The sequence below is a fragment of the Podarcis melisellensis genome (genome assembly GCF_964234715.1).
Source record: "Podarcis melisellensis genome assembly, chromosome: 13".
NCBI lineage: Eukaryota > Metazoa > Chordata > Lepidosauria > Squamata > Lacertidae > Podarcis > Podarcis melisellensis.
The window spans coordinates 36,559,630-36,585,173 of NC_138545.1; the positions used below are offsets into that span (position 1 = coordinate 36,559,630).

A 25,544-nucleotide genomic window follows, 5' to 3' on the forward strand; every position below is an offset into this window, starting at 1 on the left:
GGTGAGGAGAACTTGCTCTATGGCCCTTTGACAAGGTCCCTGGAACCTGCCAGCCTTCTTCATAACGGTTCCGCAGTTTTGAAATTCCCTCCTGAAATCTCAGGTAGGCCTCTCGATCCCCTTCTCTCAGCCACTCCAAAGTGTACCTATTTTACAGAAGCCACCCCGGTTTCTCATTTGATCCCAGAATGCCCCACTTTTCCGTAGGTAAAGGTAAAGGGACCCCTAATCATTAGGTCCAGTCATGACCGACACTGGTGATGCGGCGTTCATCTTGCTTTATTGGCCGAGGGAGCCGGCGTACAGCTTCCGGGTCATGTGGCCAGCATGACTAAGCCGCTTCTGGCGAACCAGAGCAGCGCACGGAAACGCCGTTTACCTTCCCGCCGGAGCCAAAGGAATGCAGGGCCCATCAAATGCCTTAAAGGTAAAGGGACCCCTGACCATTAGGTCCAGTCGCGGACGACTCTGGGGGTTGTGGCGCTCATCTTGCTTTATTGGCCGAGGGACCCGGTGTACAGCTTCCGGGTCGTGTGGCCAGCATGACTAAGCCGCTTCTGGCGAACCAGAGCAGCGCACGGAAACGCCGTTTACCTTCCCGCCGGAGCGGTACCTATTTATCTACTTGCACTTTGATGTGCTTTTGAACTGCTAGGTTGGCAGGAGCAGGGACCGAGCAATGGGAGCTCACCCCATCGCGGGGATTCGAACCACCAACCTTCTGATCGGCAAGTCCTAGGCTCTGTGGTTTAACCCAAAGCCACCCCAGTTTCTCATTTGATCCCAGAATGCCCTGCTTTTCCTTAGGATGTCCCTATTTTGATCCGAGACATGTTGGAGGGTATAGAGTTATCCAGCCCCGGTGTCGTCTGAAGGCAGCCCTGTATAGGGATGTTCTTAAAACGTTTAATGTTTTATTATGGTTTAATATATGTTGGAAGCTGCCTAGAGTGGCTAGGGAAAGCCAATCAAATGGGTGGGGAATAAATAGTAAAATTGTTGTTATTGTTGTTGAATAGGACGTCCCAATTTTAATCAGAGGAATGTTGCACTGTATGTTCTCTGCCTCCTCTTCTTCTGTCAGAAACTTTTGTATTCTACAACGCTTTTTACAACTGATTCTGTGCTGGCTCTTAAGTGCACTGCAGAAATACCCGTTGGGTTGTGTTTTTCCTATCTTCCATCCAATTTAAAAATGTGAGCCATATTCACTTTTGCAGTTCGGCTGTGGTCTGTGCGTTTGAGGCAGCCCTTTGCACATGCACAGGGGACAGCCCATGTGCAGACGACGGCCTCATGAATAGGAGTGGGAGGGGGATATATTAGTTATTCAATTTCTACCCCAGCTTCACTCCACGGGGCTCAAGGCGGCGGCATACGTGGTTTTCTCCCTCTTCTCATTTTAACCTCACGAAAAGCCTGTGAGGTAAAGGTAAAAGGTAAAGGACCCATGGACAGTTAAATCCAGTCAAAGACGACTATGGGGTTGCAGTGCTCATCTCACTTTCAGGCCGAGGGAGCCAGTGTTTGTCCAAAGACAGCTTTCCGGGTCATGTGGCCAGCAGGACTAAACCACTTCTGGCGCAATGGAACACCATGACGGGAACCAGAGCGCACAGAAACGCCGTTTACCTTCCCACCGGAGCGGCACCTATTTATCTACCAGCACTTGAGTGCTTTTGAACTGCTAGGTTGGCAGGAGCTGGGACAGAGCAATGGGAGCTCACCCCATCGCAGGGATTCGAACCGCCAACCTTCTGATCAGCAAGCCCAAGAGGCTCAGTGGTTTAGACCAGTGTTTTTCAACCTTTTTTGGGCAAAGGCACACTTGTTTCATGAAAAAAAATCACGGGGCACACCAACATTAGAAAATGTTTAATATTTTTTTCTTTAATGGCAAACAAAAACGTTGTGGACCGTTCACTGCTCAGCGGGGATCGATCCGCTGATCCCCGCTGAGCCAGCGGATGACAGTTCCGTCTCCGCACTGTGTGCGGAGAGGGAGATGTCAGAGCCCCGCTGCTCTCTATGGGGAATCGGATGAGAGCGGACTGCCTGTCCGCTCTCATCCGATCCCATCCGATCTGATCCCCACCCAGGACGGATGGAAAATAGGGTGGACACAGTCCGGGGCCCGCCTAGTGGGTGAAAATTTGACTTTTTAAAAAAATCTTTCGAATTTTTCGATTTTTCCCACAGCACACCAGGCAACATTTCGAGGCACACTAGTGTGCCACGGAACAGTGGTTGAAAAACACTGGTTTAGACCACAGTGCCACCCGTGTCCCTTGTGAGGCAGGTTAGGCAGTGTAGCACAGTAGTTTTCTACAGAGGCAGATCAATGGCACAACTAGGAGCCAATCCACACCCCTCTGCTTGTCCTCCCCCCTTCCCCCAGGGAAAACCAGCTTTTTACCGCCGAATCCGAGCAAGCACCAACCAGGCTTTCTGCAAATTGACGTTTGCTCTGATGCAACTGTAAAGAGTGGGTTTCCCCAGGGGAATCAGCAGGCCCAGGGGAAATTGCTTGTAGTCGTGCCTAGAAATCAGGGGACAAATGGAAATTGCACGCGGCTGTTTTTTCTAGCCACATGTACTGACCAGCATCAGTCAGCCCAAGAAAGAAAAGGATTGTAGCAAAGATGCTGAATGCATGTGCCATGCACACACCCAATGGGGAATGAAACCACTATGCATGATTGGCTTTTGGGGCCCCCACACCCCTTTGATGCTGAGAGCAGCATGCTCCATCCCTGTAAGATGGAAAGGGAGCATAGGAATGCCATCGAGCGGCACTGCTGAAGGTGGAAGTTGCAGGGTCTCCTGCCCGGAACGAAGGCGTCAGGGCACCACCTGGCGTCAACAAATGGTAAGTGTGAAAGACAGCACACATTCCATCCAGCAAGCATTGATGAACTGCTACCCTGTTTTTCCACAGGGTAAATGGAACCCGTTCCCCAAAGCCCTTTAGATGACAGTAAGAGCTGTTCAACAGAGGAAGGGGCTCCCTCGGGAGGTTGTGAACTCTTCTTCCTAGGAGGTTTTTAAGCAGAGGTTGGATGGCCATCTGTCATGGATGCTTTAGCTGAGCTCCCTGCTGTGCTGGGCCCGGGGATAACAGGGGTAGCACGGTCCAGGTCCGGTCCCAAATCCAAGGGTTCCACGAGGAGTCAGGCAGGCAGGACACGAGGCAGCAAACCAGGCAAGGTCAGGCACAGGGTCTCAGGCAGCTTCTGGCAAACAGCAATGTTGCTCCTGCAACCTGCGGCTGGGTCCAACAACCTTTTATCTCTGACAGGGTAACGGCCGGTTCTGATCCCCCGTGGACTCACCTTCCTGGTTCACCCAAAGGCAAGCACTCCTCCTGTGAGTACAGTGGTACCTCGGGTTACATACGCTTCAGGTTACATACGCTTCAGGTTACAGACTCCGCTAACCCAGAAATAGTGCTTCAGGTTAAGAACTTTGCTTCAGGATAAGAACAGAAATCGTGCTCCGGCGGCACGGCAGCAGCAGGAGGCCCCATTAGCTAAAGTGGGTAGCTAACCCGAGGTACCACTGTACTCAGGTCTCTCCTTCTCTCAGACCTGAGTCAGCTCGGGAGATGTCAGTGGGTTACTAGACCCAGAGGCCACCTCAGCCTCCCCTGACCCAACCGGTAGTGGAGCAGCTGTAAGTGATGGCCCAGCTGAAGGCAACAAGGTGATCCCCGCATCTGGAGCCAGGGCAGACTCATGCCCCTGACTCGGCCCAGCTGGTGTTTGTTGCAGGGGAACCTGTGCAGACTGGGACTCTTCAGAATCAGGCCCCAGACTTGGTTCAGATGCCGCCTGAGGCAAAGGATCCGATGTGGACTGTGACTCCTCTGGTTCCGAGTCCGAGCCCAAGTCCCAGGCCATCACATCCACATTGCAGGGGGTTGGACTAGAAGACCCTTGGTGTTTCTTCCAACCCTACAATTTTATGATTCTATGAAGCAGTGTGCACACAGTAGGGTCACTGTATATAACATTGCCATGAATTTGCTGGCATATTCGGGCAGAGAGCGATCCCGCTATTTTCATCTCTCCATCTCTGGATGAAGAGTGGGCTACAATATCTAGAGCAGCCTTTCTCAACCTGTGGGTCCTCAGATGTTGTTGAACTACAACTCCCATCACCCCTAGCTAGCAAGGCCAGAGCTCAGGGATGATGGGAGTTGTAGTCCAACAACATCTGGGGATCCACAGGTTGAGAACCGCTGCTCTAGACAATGCTAATCGTCGTTTACCGGGCCTGGACGGCGCCCATAGCATTTGCTGTGGCATCATGGACCAAAAATCCCTGGACATTTGAGAAATAAGGAGTGTTTGGAACCGGCCTCAGAGGCCCTTCCTGGAGTCAGCGGATTATTGCACCCTTCCTGGAGTCAGCGGATGAAGAGAAACCGTCCCAGTGTCCTGATTTACCAGGGACAGTCCCAGAATGACAGGTGTCCCTGTTTCCGATTTGATCCCAGATTTGTCCCGCTTGCCCTTTCTGAAGGATGTCCTTATTTATGGCTGAGAAATATGTGGTGGGATTGTCCGTTAGTTCATGAATTTTGGATACAGATTGGTATAGAAATATCGGAAATTGTGGGTAGGAAGGTGGAAATATCTAAATTAATGGTTCTTATTAGCCTGAGTAGCACCGAGTTAAAAACAAAAGAGGAATGTAAATGGGTAAAATTGATGGTAACTGCAGCCAGACAGGTTATAAGCGAGTAATTAGAAAAATGCAGAAGAGCTAGGGGTGAACCAATGGAGGAAAAAACTAAATAATATTATAATTTTAGAATATCTGTGAAGATACACAGAATGAAAGGGTTTAAAGTCAGTGAGAAAGAGGAGGATTGGTCTGAGAAGATATTGAATTATTTGGGTAGATTTGAACAATTTGGGGCAATTAAAATGTTAAAAGTTAAATAAACCTTGTGGAGCGAGGAGTGTTAATGTATATGGAATTGTACATATGGTCAATCTGAATATGTTATTATTGATTATGTATACTCAATGTATCAGCCGCCTGGGGGGGTTTCACTGTTGGGTTTTGGTTGTTGGTAAAAATAATAATAATATATATATATTAATTACGGCTGAGAAATGTTGGAGGGGGTGCAATAGGGTGTCCCTCTTTTAATCCCCCTTTTTGGAGGTAGAGGGGGTCCCGGGCAAACCCCACATTCCCCCTACACACCCACAAAAGACACACATCAGAGGAGTGTAATGCCACACAAATACTTTATTGGACACTGGCGGGTCATCTCTCCTCCCACAAGAGAAAACAATCACACCAAACTTATAAAAGATGGCAACACACATCCTTCTGGCAACTTATTTCCCCCTCCATCACCCAAGGTGGGCACTGCCCAATGGCCGCTCAGCCCCTTCCACTTTTTCTCACTGTGGTAGCCCCTTCCCCAAATACATTAATTCTGAACCGCTCATTCCTGGCAAACGCTACACCCTCCAACATCCAGGCACTTGGAGCTTCGGCAGACAGGAGTCAACACAGTCTGCAGGGAAGCCATTGCCAAGCCCCAACATGCAGCCTGCTGACAGAACCGGGCTTGCTCAGAGCATGTCCCGTGGATTTCAAAAAGGGACTTGCTTGCGCATAAAAGGGCCTCAGCTGCAGAACCCGATCCTGATGTACGTTTGCTCAGATTTCACTTGGTTCAGGCAACCGGGCTGACTCCTGAATAAAAATGCATACCGTATTTTTCGCTCTATAAGATGCACCAGACCACAAGATGTACCTAGTTTTTGGAGGAGGAAAACAAGAAAAAGTATATTCTGAATCTCAGAAGCCAGAACAGCAAGAGGAATCGCTACGCAGTGAAAACAGCAATCCCTCTTGCTGTTCTGGCTTCTGTGATAGCTGCGCAGCCTGCATTCGCTCCATAAGACGCGCACACATTTCCCCTTACTTTTTAGGAGGGAAAAAGTGAGTCTTATAGAGCAAAAAATACGGTATATACTGTAGAATGGCGGCCCTCCATCCTAACTCGGCGTAGGCAAGTTTGCAAGCGATCCAGAGACAGCACTCCACCCTGACAAGCGCTTGAAACTACCTTGCACCAAACTGAAGATCCACCATGCCCAGTGCTGTCTGTTCTGACTGGCAACAGCTCTCTCCGCAGACGGAGACTTTAAAGTGGACTTTAAGTGGGGGGGGGGTGTCGAACCTGAGACTTTCGGCATGAGAAGCATGTGCTCTGTCACCAACCCAAGGCTCCTCTTCCTCCTCCCAGGTTGAAAAAGGAAAGACTTGACTCCTCGCTAAAAAGGCTGGCAAGAAACAAGGCCATGAGAGTTGGCAGTGGGGCGTTTTTTTTGTCTTTGTTTAAGTGTGCAGGGCTCCAGACTACGGGGAAGATGCGCTTTCGAACCCAGTGGCTCCGACTTCAAGCAAATCCTGTGGGCCCCAAGGTCAGGTGTTCAGAAAAGCATTCTGTACGTGCTTCCGAAGGCCTTCCCACATTCCAGGCCTCCGGGTGAAATCTTGAAGGCAACACACATCACAACAGGATTTTCTGGAGGGGGGGGGCAGCGCACTGTCTATAGATGGGGCCGCCTGCCCCACTTGCAGCGGAAACAAATAAATAAATAAAGCAAGGCCACACGTTCTCATAAAAGTTGCACGGAATCAAACCTGAGTTCAAAAGAGAGCGTGAACGTCTCTCTTTGCCCACAAACTATTGCTTTTGAGCGGGGGCGCCGCTACAGCCCAGTTGCAGCTACAAGGGGGGGGAAAAAAAAAACCTGGGTTACTCAGGTATCTATCCAGAGTGATGAATCGCTTCTCTACCAAGGAGGGTAAAAAGTTTATTCGCCACTAAGTCTGAGCCCAGAGAGAAAATCTAAAGAAACACACATACTGAGCGAAAGCCCAAAACCAACTTAAAAATGAACCAGAGAGTCTCTTCTCCATTGACTTCCTGTGCTAGCTTGAAGCTGGCTTTGGCCTCCCTTTAGTCTCGTGCAACTTGAAAACTTACCCCTAGCACTCATAACAGCTAGGACTTCACTTGCTGGCCATCAACACACTCCGAAAGGTACTGTTTTGGAATTGGCTGTTTTTAGAACATTCCTCCCGAGACCCAGACAACCAGGTTTATTTCCTACTTCAGCCTAAAGCTGCACTGGGCCCTAAGGCAGCCTTTCTCAAGCTTGGGCCCCCAGATGTTGTTGGACTACAACTCCCATCACCGCTAGCTAACAGGACGAGTGGTCAGGGATGATGGGAGCTGTAGTCCAACAACATCTGGGGACCCAAGCTCAAGAAAGGCTGCCATACGGGGAAGAACAGGTACTACAAATATTTATGAGTGCAAAGGATACTCTGGGGAAGCCACATGGGATAAAAGGGCGTTTTGTTAGACTGAGCTTTTGGGAGGAAATAAGGAACAGCAAAGCAGGCACTCCCATCTTTTCTTAACCGTCACAATATCCCTGCAAGGTAGGCCAGACTGAGCAACAGCGACTTTGTTTCATTGGGGTTGGTGAAATGCGGTTTGCGCCTGGGTCTCCCCGGTCCAAATTTCCAGCGCTCCAAACCTTGGGGGGTAAAAAGAGGCCACATTGGCTCGACAGAAGCTAAGGGATGCCTTCAAAATGTAACAATCCCTGCAGCTCAAATCACCCCCAGCCAGCATGGTCAGTGGTCAGGGATGATGGGAATTATAGTAAGTTGTTGTTCCAAGTTGTTGTTCGCCAAGTTGTTGTTCGCCACGCTGAAAACCATGCATAAGGCAGCCTGCCCCCCATTTTTTACTCAAAAAAATTAAGGAAAGAAAACATTGTCTTCTATACAGGAAAATACGGTGCGTAGCCAGAAACAAGGTGAATCCCTACACTCAAAACAAGGTTGTGCGTACTTGAGGCCAAGAGAGAGGGAGAGAGAGCACATCTTTACAGATCAGCTTATTTGACCTCATTCGTTTCACTTCCACAATGGAGGATTTCAAAATTGCCATCACTGGAGGAGGCCAGGCAATAAAATAAAATAAAATAAAAAATCTGATTGCCAATATCACCGATTGCAGGAGTGACCCATTGGATGTTGTCGGAACTACAAATTCCCATCATCCCTTCTCATTGGCCCTGCTGGATCACATGATTCCCCATCACTACCTTATTGGACCAGCAGACAACATCCTTTGAGTATAGCTAAGCACTGACACACATACCCTTTCACGCCAAAGACATTTAGGCAGAGGCAACAACCTGGTGACTTTGTCCTACGACTCCCCGAGACGTCAGAGGCCGCATGCGGCTGGTGCGCCACCCGACACATTCCTGGGCACAGGATCCCCAACCGCTACCGCATTGGCCTTCAAATAATAATCATAGTAAATCTGCTTTGGACACACAAAAAACGTGAGTACAGCTATTATCAACGACCTATATACAAAAGGCTACTTGCCTCGATAGCGTGTTCTCAAATGGCTTTTCTTCATTGCTTGTGTGCATATTTTATATATATTATATCAGTGTATTATGTATATATATATATATATTCTATATATCCAGTTACTCATATGAAACACAGTGAATATACAAAAAGATTACATGGTTAGCAGAGAGTGTGTTTCTATCTATTTACAGTAATGCAACTTTCCCATCTCGCAATGCTCCGAGAGGTCAGACCAAACGTGAGCAGGGCAGATATGGGGCAGCCGGTGCTTCTCTGAAAGAAAAAGGTGGGGAAAGTGTGTGTGTGTGTGTGTGGAGGCAACCAGCTCTGAGCTCCTGCCTGCTTCCCATCTACTCCGGGTTTGCTCCCATTAGGAGCCTATTTCTCTGCTTGCTGCAGCCTCATTTGGATGAGAGAGAAAAACACAACCCAAGAGAGATGGTGCATAGAATCACAGCTAAGCAGCGGAACATGGGTAGAAGCCGAGTGGGGGTCAGATGACAAGCTGGGCTCAACCAGGTGGGGCTCCGGGCTCCGAAAAACCTCGCAAGGTCCAAGCGTTCGAGCCAGGAGCCCAACACCTAACCAGCTTGCTTGCCCAAGGTCGGCAGCCCAGGTGGACCCTGCACAGAGACCATATGGACTAGGAACCTGACTCTGTTAAGTTACCACCCTTTGGCACATGCTGTTAGCAAGGGATGAAAGTGGTAGGTTTGGGCCAGGGGGTGGGATAGCCCTTGGCCCCTTGACATGTAAATGAAAAAAGGCCCTCCAGATTTAACCCCCAGAGGAGGAGGGAGGGTGGGCACTGGGTCTGCAAGGTGGCACAGCACAAGAGAGGGCAGCAAGCGAGGACCATCTGCGCGGGCAGTGATCTGGCAACATGAACACTCGACTTTATCAAAGGCCTTCACAGCTGTGGTGCAAAAAGGGACTCCAAACAAAATCACGCACACAAAAATCACAGGCGTTATATTGGGCGGATTCCAAACTAAAAAAAGAAAAGACACAAGAGACAAGCCGGCGCCTGGGCGCTGGGCGTTTCAATATTGCAGCAGCGCCCTCTGGCGCCACCCAGGGCAGCAGGAGAAACCAGAAGGAGACCCCTGCCTCCCTCGCGCGGCCTGGCAGTTGGAGCTGGCAACCGAAAGCAACGAACGGGAGTTCCGTCAAGAGGGGGCAAGTGGCGGCGGCCGTTACGGCTTCTTCAGCTTGCCTTCCTTCACCAATCGGTCGTTGAGCTGGCACAGCTGCCGGAGGAAGCCATCGTTGGGGCCGATCTCCCGCTTCTGCCGGACGATGCTGACGGCACTCTTGACATCCATGTTCTGCCGCAGCATGAGGTAAGCGATGACCAGTGTCGGCGAGCGGCTGTAGCCTTCGCGGCAGTGGACAAACACCCGGCCTAAGAGAAGAAGAAGAAGAGTTTGGATTTGATATCCCGCTTTATCACTACCCGAAGGAGTCTCAAAGCGGCTAACGTTCTCCTTTCCTTTCCTCCCCCACAACAAACACTCTGTGAGGCGAGTTGGGCTGAGAGACTTTGGGGGAAGTGTGACTAGCCCAAGGTCACCCAGCAGCTGCATGTGGAGGAGCGGAGACGCGAACCCAGTTCACCAGATTACAAATCTACAGTGGTACTTCGGGTTAAGTACTTAATTGGTTCCGGAGGAACCTGGAACTGTTCTTAACCTGAAGACCACTTTAGCTAATGGGGCCTCCTGCTGCTGCTGCGCCACTGGAGCACGATTTCTGTTCTCATCCTGAAGCAAAGTTCTTAACCTGAAGCACTATTTATGGGTTAGAGGAGTGTGTAACCTGAAGCGTATGTAACCTGAAGCGTATGTAACCTGAGGTACCACTTTATTGCTCTTAACCACTACATCACACTGGTGGGAAAGAAGAAAAGAGAAAAGCTGGTGTAGTCAGGATATGTGACAATTGGGGGCTCATGGAAGCTATATGCAAGTGTGTGTGTGTGTGTGTGTGTGTGTGAGAGAGAGAGAGAGAGAGAGAGAGAGAGAGAGAGAGAGAGAGAGTGTAAAATGGAGTCCTTATGCCAAGGGGGAACAAACAGAATCACAGAATTGTAGAGTTGACAAGAATCATCTAGTCCCACCTGCTGCAATGCAGGAATCTTTTGGCCCAATGTGGGGCTCAAACCCATGTCCCTAAGATTAGCAGGCTGCAAAAGAAAATGGGGTCAGGAGAGACAGAAGAGAGATTCTGAAAGGAGGAGGTGACAATCTGCCACCCACCATTTTGATAGGGTATCAGAGGAAGCTGTCTTACACCGAGTCCTACCATTGGTCCGTCGAGTGCAGTACTGTCTATCTCCATTGGCTGTTGTGGGCAGGTTGGAAACAGAGGAATGGTGGGCGCAACCAACTGAGGAACCCCCAAGGGAAGAAGGCTCAGAGCCCAGGAGCGGTGGTGGGATGACCATTAGTGGTCAGAGGGAGCAGGCTGGGAAAAGGAGGTGTCAGAAGCTGGAGAGGGAACAGGGCTTAGTGAGAAGGGAGAGTCTGTGGCAGAGAGAAGTCCAGAAGCAGAAGGAGAGTGGGATGAGGGAATGTAACAAGTGCTGGAAATGTAAAGAAAAAGAGGGAACTTTCTACCATATGTGGTGGGAATGTAAGAAAGTAAAGAGCTTCTGGGAAGCAATATATAATGAATTGAAAAAGATGTTAAAATGCACTTTTGTTAAGAAACCAGAAGCCTTTCTCTTAGGGATTACAGGAAAAGAAACAAGAAGAAAAGACTGTAAAATTTTCCAGTATGCACTTACGGCAGCAAGAATTTTATTGGCCCAGAAATGGAAACAAGAGGAAATACCGACGATTCATGAATGGAGAATGAAATTGACTGACTATGCGGAACTGGACAAATTGACTGGGAAAATAAGATATGTCCAAAACCAAAGGTTCATTGAGGATTGGGGGAAATTTGTAGATTATCTGAAAAATATATGTGAGGTGCAAACAATGCTAGTGGGGTTCCAAGAAGCACTGTAAAACTTTAAGAGGTATTGTCGAAAGAAAATAGAAAAGGGAGGGAAGACAAATGGCAATGCAATTAAAGGAATGCGTAACGTAAGGGTTAAAATGGATGATTACCAGAGAAGCTGAAGGAAGACCAAAATTTGTACTTTGTCAAAATCAGCCAAAATTTGGATAAAATTGTATGAATGTATTGAAAATTAATAAAAATTTATTATCAAAATAAAGAGAGTAGGATGAGGGAGGCCAAGAGGCAGAGATGAATCAGGCTGGTGGGGAGTCATGGGGGTCTCAACCCCTCACTTTTCATTAATTCAGAAAGGATTTAGGCTGTCTTAAACAGGGACATTCATAAATGATGTGTAACCTCCAGGACAGGAATAAAGGTAAAGGGACCCCTGACCATTAGGTCCAGTCGTGACCGACTCTGGGGTTGTGGCGCTCATCTTGCTTTATTGGCCAAGGGAGCCGGCCTACAGCTTCTGGGTCATGTGGCCAGCATGACTAAGCCACTTCTGGCGAACCAGAGCAGCACACGGAAACGCCGTTTACCTTCCCACCGGAGTGGTACCTATTTATCTACTTGCACTTTGACGTGCTTTCGAACTGCTATGTGGGCAGGAGCAGGGACCGAGCAACGGGAGCTCACCCCGTGGCAGGGATTCGAACTGCCGACCTTCTGATCGGCAAGTCCTTGGCTCTGTGGTTTAACCCACAGCGCCACCCGCGTCCTTTTCAGGACAGGAATACAGGATAAAACCTGATGATGAACTGAGATTAGGATAGGTTTTCCTCATTACAAGAAGGTGTTAGGACTGTTTGGCTTTGGGGGAAGAAAGAAAAAAAAGCAGCCACGCTTGGCCAGGTTCGTGCATTTACATATTAACTTTTCTATTTATACTTTTTCTTTTCTTTTTTGCAAGCTGCTCTGGGTTCTCGCTGCGGATGAGCAGAATAGCAATGCTTAAATAGCAGGAACAAATGACAAGAATTCCAACACTCCAGGGAACTCTCACTCGCCCACAGGGCCCAACTGGCTTTCTTTGTTCGGGAAACAAAATCTCCTTCGAGGTGCGGGAAAAGGACAAACTGTCCAGGCTGTCGCTATTTTCGGGTGGGATCCAGTTACGAAATTGCCCGAAGAGAAGGGCTTGAGAAGCTTTGCCTCTGGGGGAACGAGAGCAAACCACATGTGGGCCGCACAGGAACACGTTAAGCCACAAAAAGGGGGTTGGACTAGATGACCGTCGGGTTCCCTTCCAACTCTACAATTATGAGATTCTATGAGTCTTGTGTCTCCTTGAAGACTACGATGGCATAAATCTTTCCTGGAAACTAGCTCACAAAAGCCTATGCCACAAGCCAGCCCCCCCCCCCCGCCCCAATTCTGGTTCTCTCCAGATTCTCACATTCTTTCAGAAGGCAAAAAGGTTGTTAGATTCGCTTTAAAATGTGAACACAATCAAATTTCTAACCCAGGGGCCAGCAAACGTTTTCAGCAGGGGGCTGGTCCACTGTCCTTCAGACCTTGTGGGGGGTGGGACTATATTTTTTGGGGGGAAATGAACAAATTCCTATGCCCCACAAATAACCCAGTGATGCATTTTAAATAAAAGGACACATTCTGCTCATGTAAAAACACCAGGCAGGTCCCACAAATTATCCAGAGATGCATTTAAAGTAAAAGGGCATATTCTACTCATGTAAAATCACGCTGATTCCCGGACCATCCGTAGACCGGATTTAGAAGGCGATTGGGCCAGATTCGGCCCCCAGGCCTTAGTCTGCCTACCCCTGTTCTAACCCAAACCTAACAGAGAGAAAGGAATGCTGAAGGTTAGCAGATGCCAGTGCCAGTTTGGAAGAACTCTGTATGTAGAGGAGGTACCCACTGAGCTGCCCGGGGACTTGAAAACAGCTGCGCCGCGGATTCAAAATATGAATGAATCAGCAAGAGCAGATTTAAACAGGCTGTCAAACCACAAGCAGTTGAAAGCCAAGACCCGACTCTTCACTTCGTAAGAACCTAAGTGGGCCTTCTCGGTGGTGGCACCCACCCTGCGGAACACCCTCCCATCAGATGTCAAAGAAATAAACAACTACCTGACTTATAGAAGACATCTGAAGGCAGCCCTGTTTAGACAAGTTTTTAATGTTTGATGTTTTAAATATTCTGTTGGGAGCTGGCCAAAGTGGCTGGGGAAACCCAGCCAGATGGCCAGGATATAAATAATTAATTATTAATTGATGATGAAGATGATGACCAAGCAGCCAATGGCCCATTGAGTCCAGCGTACTGGTATAAGCCAGATACTTACCGTATTTTTCGTCCCATAGGACGCTCCGTCCCATAGGACGCACCTAGTTTTTTGGGGGGGAATAAAGTAAAAAAAAATTCCTTTATTTCCCCCCCAAAAGCAGGTCGGGGAAACCGAACCAGGTCGAGCAACAGCGGGATGGCGGCGCTGCGCCTCCCTGCTGTCCCCCGAGCTTGTGGGGCTGGCCGATGGCTGCCCGGCGCGAGGGGCGCTCTGCTTCAGGGTGCCCTGCCCGCCGGGCGGCAGGCTGCTATCCGCAGCGTGGGGAGCCCTGCGGGGAAGTCCCGCAGGTCTGCCTAGGCTGTGGATGTGTTCCCGAAGCGCCGGGCACTCTGCTTTCAGGGCGCCCGATGCTCCGGGAAGCAGGCTACTATCCGCAGCCTAAACAGCCCTGCGGGAACTCCTGCAGGGCTGCCTAGGCTGCGGATGTCTTCCTGAAGCCTGGAGAGCAAGAGGGGTCGGTGCGCACCGACCCCTCTCGCTCTCCAAGCTTCAACGAAAGCCTGCATTCGCCCCATAGGACGCACCCAGATTTCCCCTTCATTTTTGGAGGGGGAAAAGTGCGTCCTATAGAGCGAAAAATACAGTATATGGGAAGCCTTGAAGCAGGATTTGAGCAGAAGAGTTGTCTCCCCTCCTGTGGTTTCCAGCAATTGTCATTCAGAAGAATCATTGCTGCTCCCGCCTGCACAACCCAGCTCAAATATATAAAAGCACAGAATCCACCATCAACCTGAAAGCGATCCTCAGCCAGCAGACAAAAGCTGTACTCTCGGCAAGAATAATGGGGTATACTTTACATGTTTCTCCTGCTAATCCTCCCACGCTACTGCTGATTCCCTTCAATTCATGTCCCTTAAATTCCGCACAAAGACACACATACCGTATTTTGTGCTCTATAAGACTCACTTTTTCCCTCCTAAAAAGTAAGGGGAAATGTGTGTGCGTCTTATGGAGCGAATGGAGGCTGTACAGCTATCCCAGAAGCCAGAACAGTAAGAGGGATCGCTGTGCCGCGATCCCTCTTGCTGTTCTGGCTTCTGAGATTCAGAATATATTTTTTCTTGTTTTCCTCCTCCAAAAACTAGGTGCGTCTTATGATCTGGTGCGCCTTATAGAGCGAAAAATACGGTACATCCTGGAGATGAGAATGATCACAAAAATCCAGATTGACAAGGCACTAAGAGGCCACTGATCCAGACCGCCATTCCCAAACTAGTGTCCTCTTGCTGTTTTTAGATTTACAACTCCCTGATGCAGCAAGCAGGACACCGGATTGGTTCAGACTCTCCAGCCTGCCCTCCTTTGCACTCTAGGCTACCATGCAACGCTAAGAGCATCTGTAAGCAGGGGACAGGGAAATAGCAAGGGAGGGCCATGGTGTAGCTTGGCCCGCAGAACGCAGCAGAATGCAGTTCAGCAGGACAAGCAGTCCATTCCCCATAGCGAGGAACAGGTTCTTGCAGCTGCCACAGGTGACACTCTCACCATCTTTCTGTGCCAACGCCTTCTCGATGAAATCGGCGGCTTCCTCAAAGTAGCGGCTGAGGTTGAACTCCTGGGTGTCGTTGGCCTTGATGCCGTGATAAGTGATGCCTGTGCCTTCGTAGAACTCAGCATTGGTGTTCACGTGCATGAAAGACTTGCCTTCTGCCGCGTTCAGGATGTGGGTGATGCCCAGGCGTTGCAGGCGCATAACATTCTTGGCTATGAACCTGTAACGGGAAGATTGAGTCATGTCATTCATATACGTGTGTGTCTGTGTGTGTGTAATTTTTATTACATTTTGTGTTTTACATTTTAGAACATTCACTTAAAGAACCTTAAAATATCAATGACTTCCCTTCCTCTCTTTCCACGGTTCATTTTGCACAACATAAATACCTGCGTATTTTATACAAGCTAACCATTCAGTATTCCATTATTACATCCATGAAAACTTATTTACACTGTTGAATTTACCTTAATGCTGCCAGTGTTTTCAAACAAACAAAACTGTCCTCCATATATTCAAATAAACATTTCCCAATCTTCTTTAAACGTATGCTCTTCTTCTCCTATCTACATATGTTAGGTTCACCAGAAGCGGCTTAGTCCTGCTGGCCACATGACCCGGAAGCTGTACGCTGGCTCCCTCGGCCAATAAAGCAAGATGAGCACTGCAACTCCCGAGTAGGTCACGACTGGACCTAATGGTCAGGGGTCCCTTTACCTTTAACCAACCATTTGAACTGAGCCATTGGCCTGTCTAAAAGGTCTTGATCCACAAACCCCATACAGGACAACGCACACTTTTTGTGCTGAAAGCAACAGTTCTGGAGAAGGGCGGCCAGGGTGGGGGGGAGAGAAGAGACCTTTCTTGCAGCCCCCAGAGAGGGCCTTAAACTCCTGTCTGCTCTAAATCTGGAGCTCATCCTAGCAAGTCTTGTAACATTACTCCAGCCGCCGGATCAACATTACCCTCTGCAGATTACACTAGCAAAGAGAGAGACTGTATGTCACCAGTGAGAGAAATGTCAGAAACCTCTTGGTATAAAAAGACTGGCTTAAGGGACAGAAGATTTGCCACAGAGTAGAAAATCCAGATCTGTGGCCGAGGAGAATAGGTTCCTCAACCAATACATTGTGAACACACACAAAAAGCCAAGGTAGCCCATGAATTATAGAAATCTATTACACAAACAAAACTTTGAAACGATTTTTTTTTTAAAAAAAATTGATCAGAGCCCAGTGGCCAATAGATTCATCTTCATATGCAAAGGCCCTGAACAAATTGGATATAAAAATCAATTAAAATAAAATAACATGTGCAGTTGCATGAAACAAATATTTCCCCAAAGCCAATTATCTGCAGCCAGATGAGTTTCGACTAATCCATCTTCTTTAGTGGCAGATAAAGAATGCTAAACACCAGCAAGGGCAGGAACCCAGAAGGAAGGTATAATCATATTTAGGCTAGGCCACGATTGCAATGGCAAAATTCCAAAGCAAAAGATGTAGACCAGGGGGTCGGCAAACTTTTTCAGCAGGGGGCCGGTCCACTGTCCCTCAGACCTTGTGGGGGGCTGGACCATATTTGGCAGTGGGTGAATGAACGAATTCCTATGACCCACAAATAACCCAGAGATGCATTTTAAATAAAACTGCACATTCTCCTCATGTAAAAACACGCTGATTACCGGACCGTCTGCTGGCCGGATTTAGAAGGCGATTGGGCCGGATTCGGCCCCCGGGCCTTAGTTTGCCTACCCATGATATAGAGCTTGTAGTCTTCAAAAAGAAGCACTGGTCAACCTCCGCCCCCTGAAAGCTTGCTAATGGGGCCTCCCGCTGCTACTGCCGCGCCACGCGATTTCTGTTCTCATCCTGAAGCAAAGTTCTTCACCTGAGGTACTATTTCTGGGTTAGCGGAGTCTGTAACCTGAAGTGTCTGTAACCTGAAGCGTATGTAACCCAAGGTGCCACTGTAACAATGGTAATTTCTTACTTATTTATAGCATTTTTGTTTCCTTTGTGTAGATTCAACCACTGTTTGTATCATTATTATTTTAACATAAGGACAGATGAGGCTCAGCAACCTGGGAAGGTAGCCCATCTAGGAGGAGGAAAACTCTGATGCTAAACCTCTGCTGCCTTGTGGGATGTTTTCGGGAACAGAAAAGGCTAAGGTGTAAACCCTACACAAATCTAAGATGGTTGGATGGCATCTTGTACGCCTCATTCCAGCAGCTCCTGAAGCCAAACATACTGCTCTGCTTTCCTTTGGATCGCATCAGTGAGGCCGATAGAGAGGGTCTTATCATCTGGGCAGCCCAGGACCTCCCTACACACTGACTAGGCTTGCGCCCCAGAGGCACACTCCATGGTCTCTCGAGACAGACGGATGCCAACAATTTTAAGGGGGAGTTCCACAACAGAGGTGGGGATCCTGAAGTTTTCAGGAAATTCTCCCCACCCCAATCTACAGAGGAGGAAGTTGCCGGAGGATGCGGCCCTCTTGACAAACAGGATTTGCAAATGGTCCCGTGAGGAGTTAATATTTTTCAATAGTTCACGACATGGCAGGCGAGGGGGGAGACGAAGAGGAGGGGTTGTGTTGCTCAAGGATAATGACATCTCAGGTCCACGACATCCTCACCACACCCCACGTAGCAATGGGTGTGCTATCAGCAGCTGGGAAATTGCTGGGAAATTGCAATATCCCTGCAAAAGAGCAGAACTTGGGTACTGCAGAAACAAATATCAGAATCAGAAAAATTCTTATTTGCATCAGCCACTAGCCACAGCAATACAGTGGTACCTCGGGTTAAGTACTTAATTCGTTCCGGAGGTCCGTTCTTAACCTGAAACTGTTCTTAACCTGAAGCACCATTTTAGCTAATGGGGCCTCCCACTGCCGCTGCCAGAGCGCGATTTCTGTTCTCATCCTGAAGCAAAGTTCTTAACCTGAAGCACTATTTCTGGGTTAGCGGAGTCTGTAACCTGAAGCGTATGTAAGCTGAAGTGTATGTAACCTGAGGTACCACTGTAAAGGAAAAGAAAATGTACTGAAGATACAGGTAAAAACTTAACTGTACAAAATAAATTTGGGAGGTTTACGTCAATAAACAAATAATAATGCACGAACAAGTGTGTGGCAGCAGTGCATCTACTGCACAAAACAAAAGGGCCTGAGAAGACCCTTTGGGTTCTTCCTTAGGACCATACGTAGGAGCAAAAGTGTTGAAGCATCCTCAATTACACCTTCATCTAACCTTCAGATTTTAATTAACACTCCTTGCTCCCGTCTTCCCTGGACCGTTTACCTATTTTTTCTTTCCTTTTCCTTTTTGCAGACGCTGCAATTCTGCATCCTGAATTTCTAGTTCAGAGCAGTCCGACCTTTTACTTCGACTTGTATTAAAATGCACAGAGTTCATTGGTGCCCTGCTTAGTTAGCACTCCTGAATCAATGACCTTGTCAGCATTTGTACCAATCAATGTCTTCTTCAAACATCTTCTTCAATGACTTAAAAAACAACAAGAAACATTTCTTCCTCATTTTAAATACATAAAGATAGAGGAAACTGGATCTGCACTACTGAGAATCGCCAATGTATTTCATCAAATTCTCTCTTCTCTTAACTGAGAGACAGTGGACCACCACTGTGCTGAAAGGCCTGGGTTCAAGTTCCCTCCTCTGCCAAGTACTGCCAAACTTAGGAAAATCAACAAGGTCACCTCAAATGTAAATCTAACTCACAGACATCATGCCAAAGAATAGTTAACCATGGTTTGGATCAATGTTTGACTTGACAAACCATGGTTTTCAACTCTACCAGCAAACCATAATCAGAAACCATGGTCTGGTGTGAGTTCGCAAACCACTGCATGTGTGTTGTTATTGTTGTTATCATCATCATTATTTTTATTAATAAAATTTCTATACAGTGGTACCTTGGAAGTCGAATGGAATACGTTCCGGATGTCCGTGCAACTTCCAAAACGTTCAGAAACCAAGACACGGCTTCCAATTGGCTGCAGGAAACTCCTGCAGCCAATCGGAAGCCACGTTGGATGTTTGGGTTCCAAAGAACGTTCGAAAACCGGAACAATCACTTCCAGGTTTCGATCGTTCGGGAGCCAAAACATACACGTACCAAGGCGTACGAGTTCCAAGGTATGACTGTACTGCCCTTCATCTAAGGATCGCACAGCAGTTTACAATATAAAAACACAAAAATGCATACCACCATAACAAACAAAACTACCTCCCTCCAGTTTAAAATGCCATAGATTGCATAATTAGCCAAAGGCCTGGAAGATGAGGAACAAAGATGGCAATCGTGTTTTGAATGTTGTCAGACTCAACAAACCAAAGGGCTGTTGACCTGCCTCGAGGCTGATGCAACAAGAAACTGGAATACTGATCAAGATGATCACGGAAAACAGACAAGTAGCCTAAAAATGGTTTGCCTGTACATTTCCATGCTCAAACTAGGGTTTGGGTTATTAACTACAGTTAGTGGTATGCAAACCACGGTTGGGCATGGTGTCGGGTTATTGTTGGAAAGACACAAAACATTTCGAAGTGCTTTGGAAATTAAAAGCGCAATGTAAAATAGTAAGTGGCAATTATGTCCTGAGGGTACCAGGATTTAAGAGCACGTGAACGTAAAAGCATCTACTTACCCACGGCTTCCAACACTGCTCACATAAGGCCAGACCTTGTGCAGCCATTATGACCTCTGGGTCTTTGCCGGGGTGGGGAGCCTGTGACCCCAAAATATTGTTTGACTCCAGCTGGACCCCAATCTGGAGGGCCTCGCACCCTATGTGCTCACAGACAGGGATTAATATCCCCATTCGCATAAAGGTACACAGCGCCAGCAGAGGAAGACGTTCCTTCTTTTCCAGCCACAACCGCCAACGCCTCAAGGTAATTACAGGATCTTAAGGGATAATCAATCCCTATTCAAGTAGAAGCTTGGCAAGTAGAAGCCTGAAGGGGGCAAGCTGGTGCCAAGGGCAATTTCTCAAATCGGGCACCTAGTGACGTTAATCATTCCCCCTTGGACACTGCATGGGCTCGCGCTCCCAGAGTTAAGTGGCCGAAAGCCCATTGACATTGATGGGCTTAGAAACGCTGACTCTGCAAAGGAGAGGTTTGCTGTCTCACAAGAGGGACAGGTCTCCCTTCTGGTCAGTTACAGTAATGCTTCCTGCAGCTGGCATAAGTGGCAATGGCCGGAGTGTTAGAAACTCATATATAAGCTTGCAAAAACGGAACTCCACAGCGTCACCTGGTGTCACAGTGTTAAAATGCATATATACAACGCATATAAAGTGCTTTTTCTTTGCCGATGTAGCTGAGTCCGATGTCTGACATAAGGATGGAGCTGTGTAGAGGCATTGGCTGGCTTCACAGTTTTTCCCACATTGTGATTTTTGCATAGCACACACACACACCATGATTTGCGATATATTGCCAGGTCAAAAATTATGAAACCCGTATCGCAATATGGACTTCAAACCGGTTTTGGACAATATATTGATATATCTCCCAGCCCAAAACGTATAAATCCATAGGTACAAATCCTGTGTTCATATAAATATTGCCTGACATTTCTGGATGGCAGAACTAGGGCTAGGTTAGAGTTGATCTGTGGCTAAACCTGCGGCCTACGAGCTTCAGCAGCTCAGTCCAAAAGGTCCGCTTAATGTTTGGCGGTTTTTTAGTTGAGATTCCTGCATTGCAGGGAGTTGGGTGACCCTAAGGGTCCCTTCCAACGCCACAAATCTACGATTCAACGATGTTTGCCTCTGGTTGAACTGGAATAGGGCTACACATGGCCTTTTCACAATGGCGATCCAGGCACCATTCACAGGGCACCCCAGCAAGTACTATAAATGGAGGGCTAAACTGAGGCCTACGCCTGCAGCGGAATGAGGCGGGAAAGCTCTGAGGTGAAGGAATGAGCAAGGGGGCAGCCATTTTGAAATGCAACCCTCTGCAATGTAAAAAGTTCCCTGACAGCAGAAGGATGGACGGGCAAAGCAAAGTTGTAGTCAGCCTCTTATCTGTTCTGCTGATTTTCTTCTTGTAACAAGTTTTTGTTTGGTTTAAAATAAAATAAAAATGTAGACAAGCATTCATTTCCCTTTGCGATCTGAAGAAGTACATTCAGGATTTTTCATCCCACTGTATGTATGGATCAGGCCTTAACTCATACCCTCCAACATTTCTCCAATGGAAATAGGGACGTCCAATTCAATAATAATAATGATTTCTAGCCCACCCATCTGACTGGGTTGCCCCAGCCACACTGGGCGCCTTCCAACCTATATAAAAATGAAATTAAAAATTAAAAAAACTTCCTTCTACAAAAGCTGCTTTCTAAAGGTTGTATCTCCTTGGCTCGGGGGGTCGCATAACTCCGTACCCTCTGACATTTATCTGATTGAAATAGGAACGTCTTAAGGAAAATCGGGACATTCTGGGATCAAATCAGAAACCGGGGCAACTTCTGTAAATCTGGGGCTGTCCCTGGAAAATAGGGACACCTGGAAGGTCTGCTAAACTTACAACGAGGGAAACCATGAGTCGTTTTCAGACTGCGGATTGCAAATATAGAAAACCTGCCTTCTTACTACAGTAAGCCAGCTGGCCTAGAAAATGCCACGAAGCTGTTTTGGTATTTACAGGTGACTTTATGGGAAAAGGCCAAAGCTCAGCACTTAGAGCGCACAAATGCAGCAGGTTCCAAAGGCCATCCCAAATTTTAAAAATCCCAAGAAGGAAGAATAAACAGCGAGCGGCTTCTCTTCCTGTAGCCACTGCCGGAGCACTTTCAGAACATCGCTGTTTTTGAGCGGGATTCAATCAGACGCCAGCAAATTTGGCGCTGTGCAATTATGGCGGATCGGGAGGCCCTTGCACAGCAAACCCACTTTCCCAAAGGATTGGACCTTTTGCAAATAATGAGAGGGGAAACGTACTTGCTTGACACAACGCCAGCTAACCTTCCCACAAAGAAATCAGAGGTCATTTGGAAGTGGCCCCGGTCAGTGAGAGAGAGAAAATACTGAGCTGGGCAGCCTAATTTTATGGCTGTGCCTTACATATAAGGTCATGCGTTTCCAAATACGTAAGAAGGCGACACACCCAAACCTACTTGCTTTCCGGAAATACCAGGCTGCAAGGAAGGAAGATGGAGCTGGAAGAGGGTGAAAAGGGAGCTTATTTTAGGGCAGAAACGAGAAACCAACTCCCATCAGCCCCAGCCATCACTGCCAATGGTTAGGGATGATGTAAATTGAAGTCCAATTAGTAAAGGTAAAGGTACCCCTGCCCATACGGGCCAGTCGTGACCGACTCTAGGGTTGCGCGCTCATCTCGCTCAAGAGGCCAGGAGCCGGCGCCGTCCGAAGACACTTCCGGGTCACGTGGCCAGCATGACAAAGCTGCAACTGGCGAGCCAGCACCAGTGCCGCACACGGAAACACCGTTTACCTTCCCACTATAAAGCGGTACCTATTTATCTACTTGCACTTAAGGGTGCTTTCGAACTGCTAGGTGGGCAGGAGCTGGGACCGAACGACGGGAGCTCACCCCGCCGCGGGGATTCGAACCGCCGACCTTACGATCGGCAAGTCCTAGGCACTGAGGTTTTACCCACCGCACCACCCGCGTCCCAATTACAGCTGAGTTATTAACTTGACTTGAAAGGTTGGGAGGCAGCATAGCTCAGTTGATTACAGCATGGTGCTGATAACACCAAGGTTGCAGGTTCGATTCCTGTATGGGACAGCTGCGTTTTCCTACATTGCAGGGGGTTGAACTAGATGATCCTCAGGGTCCCTCCCAACTCTACGATTCTGTGATAGTTACATCTTACCAGTCTCTGCAGCCACAGCAGGCGCTGTGATTCTCCAGCAGTTTGGTTTTAACTCCCAAAAGGTATATTTCATTGTCTCTCGAAACAGACAGATGCCCTAAAGTTTCCCTTCCAGATACGTGCACAGAAAGACTGTGGCCAATTCCTACCCTATTAAAAGTGTTTAATGGGACCTGCAAATCTTTACCATCTTCCAAAAGTTAAGAGCAAAGAGCAGGTTGTACAAAGCCCTGACGGAAGCCAAGGTACACGCCAGCCAACAAAGCTTTCTCATACAATTTACAGATTCGAGGAAGGCAGAAGTCAGGGTTTTTGAAACATCACTTGTAGAAACATCCCAGTGCTAAGTCCTAAGGACATGTGGAAGCAGCCGCTAGTGCAACAAAACAGAGTTTAACTTCCTGGAACAAGATGTCAAAATGGTTTACCAGCCTCCAAAACTATCACTGAAGTTTGGTTACTTGCACTCAACCTGTTCCAAAGATCTCTCCCTCCCTCTTCTCTCATGAAATGGAAGTATACCTGTTTTTATTTGGCAGATTGTGGACTTGGTTTTACCCACCACTTAAAGTACAGGGCTCTCCCCAAAGAATACTGGGAATTACTGTTTCTTAAGGATACTGGGAATTATGGCTCTGTGAGGGAGGAGCTACAGTTACCCGGATTCTTGGCAGGGGTGCTTTAAATGTGTGGTGTGTACACAGCCACAGAATGCATTTCTCTCAACATGACATGACCAAATCTCAGCGTTGAGCACATTGGCGCAACCAGGATTTATGTCAGAGGTTCAGGATTTAAGGGGGGGGGGGAGCCAAGCTATCTATGACGCGATGGGTCAGTTAGTTCAGTATTTTTATTTACTTGATGGCGGGGGAAGCTGCCCCCTTGGGTTGAACAGAAGGTCCAATCTTTGATCCCGGGCATTTTGACTATCTGAAGGGTGGCAGGAGTTGGAAAAGGCTGAACCTGAGACCCTGGAGAGCTGCTGCCAGTCAGAGTAGACAATATGGGTGCAGATAAGACCAAGAGCATATCAAATCAGCTTCATATATTTGTACGCAGCAAATTTAGCGTCCCAGAGTCTCTCGCCTCTCCTTTGCCCTCCATCGGTTTGGCAGGGGCCTGGGTTCCAATCACCTGCAGGCATTTGGACGAGCGGCAATCACTTGCCTTCAGTCCCCCAAACTTTAACATGGGAGCAGCAGCTGCTCCAACCCGGAGGGCAATGAACACTTAGCTGCCCCACAGCCCTAAGAAGAGGTTCAACTATGACGGCAACAAAACCTGTCAACTGTAATAAATACCACGCGGGGAGGGGGTGGAGGTCCCTAGCCCTGTTACTGGAATTAGGGGCCTTCCCCTCCCCGCAGTGGGAGGACTCATTTTCTGCCCCCCACCCCTTGCATCCCACCCCACCAGCAACGGCCTCCCCGTTTTACAGCCCACCCCGCCGTCCTCAACCTGACCCCCCCCCTCGCCCCAGTTTTCATCTGTCGCTCTTTCCCAGGCCTACAGACATCCCCATGGATTGGGGTAGGGTGTTCTTGCTCCCACCCCCCAACCGAGGAGGGGAGGGCGCTGGCGGGGTGGGGGGGTTGAGGTTTGGGGGAGAAACTCACGCGTTGCCCACGTGGATCCGGGGCGCCACCTCGTTGCTGTGCGCGCTGGGGAGGCTGTAGCAGCCGCTGCCGTTGGCCAGCAGGTCGTTGAGCTCTTCCACCGAAATCTGGAACTCTGACATGGCTCGCTCGCCCCGCCGCTATGGGCAGGGCTGCCTCCCCGCTCCTTTCCCCGGGCCCGGCCTGATAGGAGGGGCCGCGATCAGCTGGTGCGCGCCGGGCAACTCCCAGCGCCAGGCCGGGAGGAAGCGGACGAGTTCGTGCGCCCTGGGCGCACCGCCAGGAAAGCGCGGCCGCCCCGAGGACCCGTTTCCACCCGCCACCTCCCTCCCTTAGGCCATCGAGAGCGCGCCCCGTTGCTCCATTCGGGAGCCACCGATTTGCACCGCAATCACACACACGGGCCAAAATAGCTCTCCTCCCGTTTTTGTTTTTTACTCCGGATCCGTTAAATCTTGGTGTTTATGGTTTAAAGCTACAGGTGCCCTCCTGAATTCGAGGTGTGCGGGAGAGGGATGGGTTCTACCTCTCTCGGCAGGAGCGAAAAAACCCTAACTGTTCCGCCTTGAGACAGCTTCTCATGCTCCGGAGGCGACTTGGGCCTCCTGCTAGCCCGGCTCCGAATCAAAGCTTAGCTATATGACGACCTTCCCCTGCTCCGGATCTCTTTTGTGCGGGTAAGGGGAGGGGTATCCCGCTTTTGAGCCCCTTCTCTGCGCCAACGCGTGGCTGTTAGTCCCAATAGAACCATTTCAAAGTGGACCTTGCCTTCTCGATTTCTACAGGAGCCAT

The 25,544-nt window shown here is 48.6% G+C and overlaps 3 protein-coding genes across 6 annotated transcripts in view; 2 read left to right on the forward strand and 1 right to left on the reverse strand.

The window, feature by feature from the left end:
* LOC309354179 (G protein-activated inward rectifier potassium channel 1-like) overlaps positions 1-25,544 on the forward strand; it is a 230,459-nt gene that overhangs the window by 27,983 nt on the left and 176,932 nt on the right. The window lies entirely within an intron of this gene.
* On the reverse strand, positions 9,386-24,885 carry DUSP3 (dual specificity phosphatase 3). The gene is made up of 3 exons (XM_081884479.1): positions 24,753-24,885; positions 15,245-15,471; positions 9,386-9,844 (listed from the first exon to the last, which is right to left on the reverse strand). Exons 1-3 carry the CDS (start codon positions 24,872-24,874, stop codon positions 9,636-9,638), a joined length of 558 nt encoding a protein of 185 aa, XP_081740605.1. The 5' UTR covers positions 24,875-24,885; the 3' UTR covers positions 9,386-9,635.
* Positions 25,290-25,544, forward strand: part of LOC309354243 (ras-related protein Rab-18-like) — a 43,191-nt gene continuing 42,936 nt past the window's right edge. For all 4 annotated transcript variants that reach the window (XM_081884325.1, XM_081884327.1, XM_081884328.1 and 1 more), the window contains exon 1: positions 25,290-25,429. In XM_081884325.1, the coding sequence (XP_081740451.1) occupies positions 25,392-25,429 (38 nt within the window). In that variant the 5' untranslated portion in view covers positions 25,290-25,391. The remainder of the gene's footprint in view (positions 25,430-25,544) is intronic.

Bases quoted from the DNA above. Each gene is read 5' to 3' on its own strand.
- DUSP3 (XM_081884479.1), bottom strand. From the start codon at position 24,874: ATGTCAGAGTTCCAGATTTCGGTGGAAGAGCTCAACGACCTGCTGGCC. The intron at 15,472-24,752 runs GTGAGTTTCTCC...TTCCCGTTACAG, and splicing joins CGGATCCACGTGGGCAACGC to GTTCATAGCCAAGAATGTTA. The intron at 9,845-15,244 runs GTGAGAGTGTCA...TTCTTCTCTTAG, and splicing joins GGCGTTGGCACAGAAAGATG to GCCGGGTGTTTGTCCACTGC.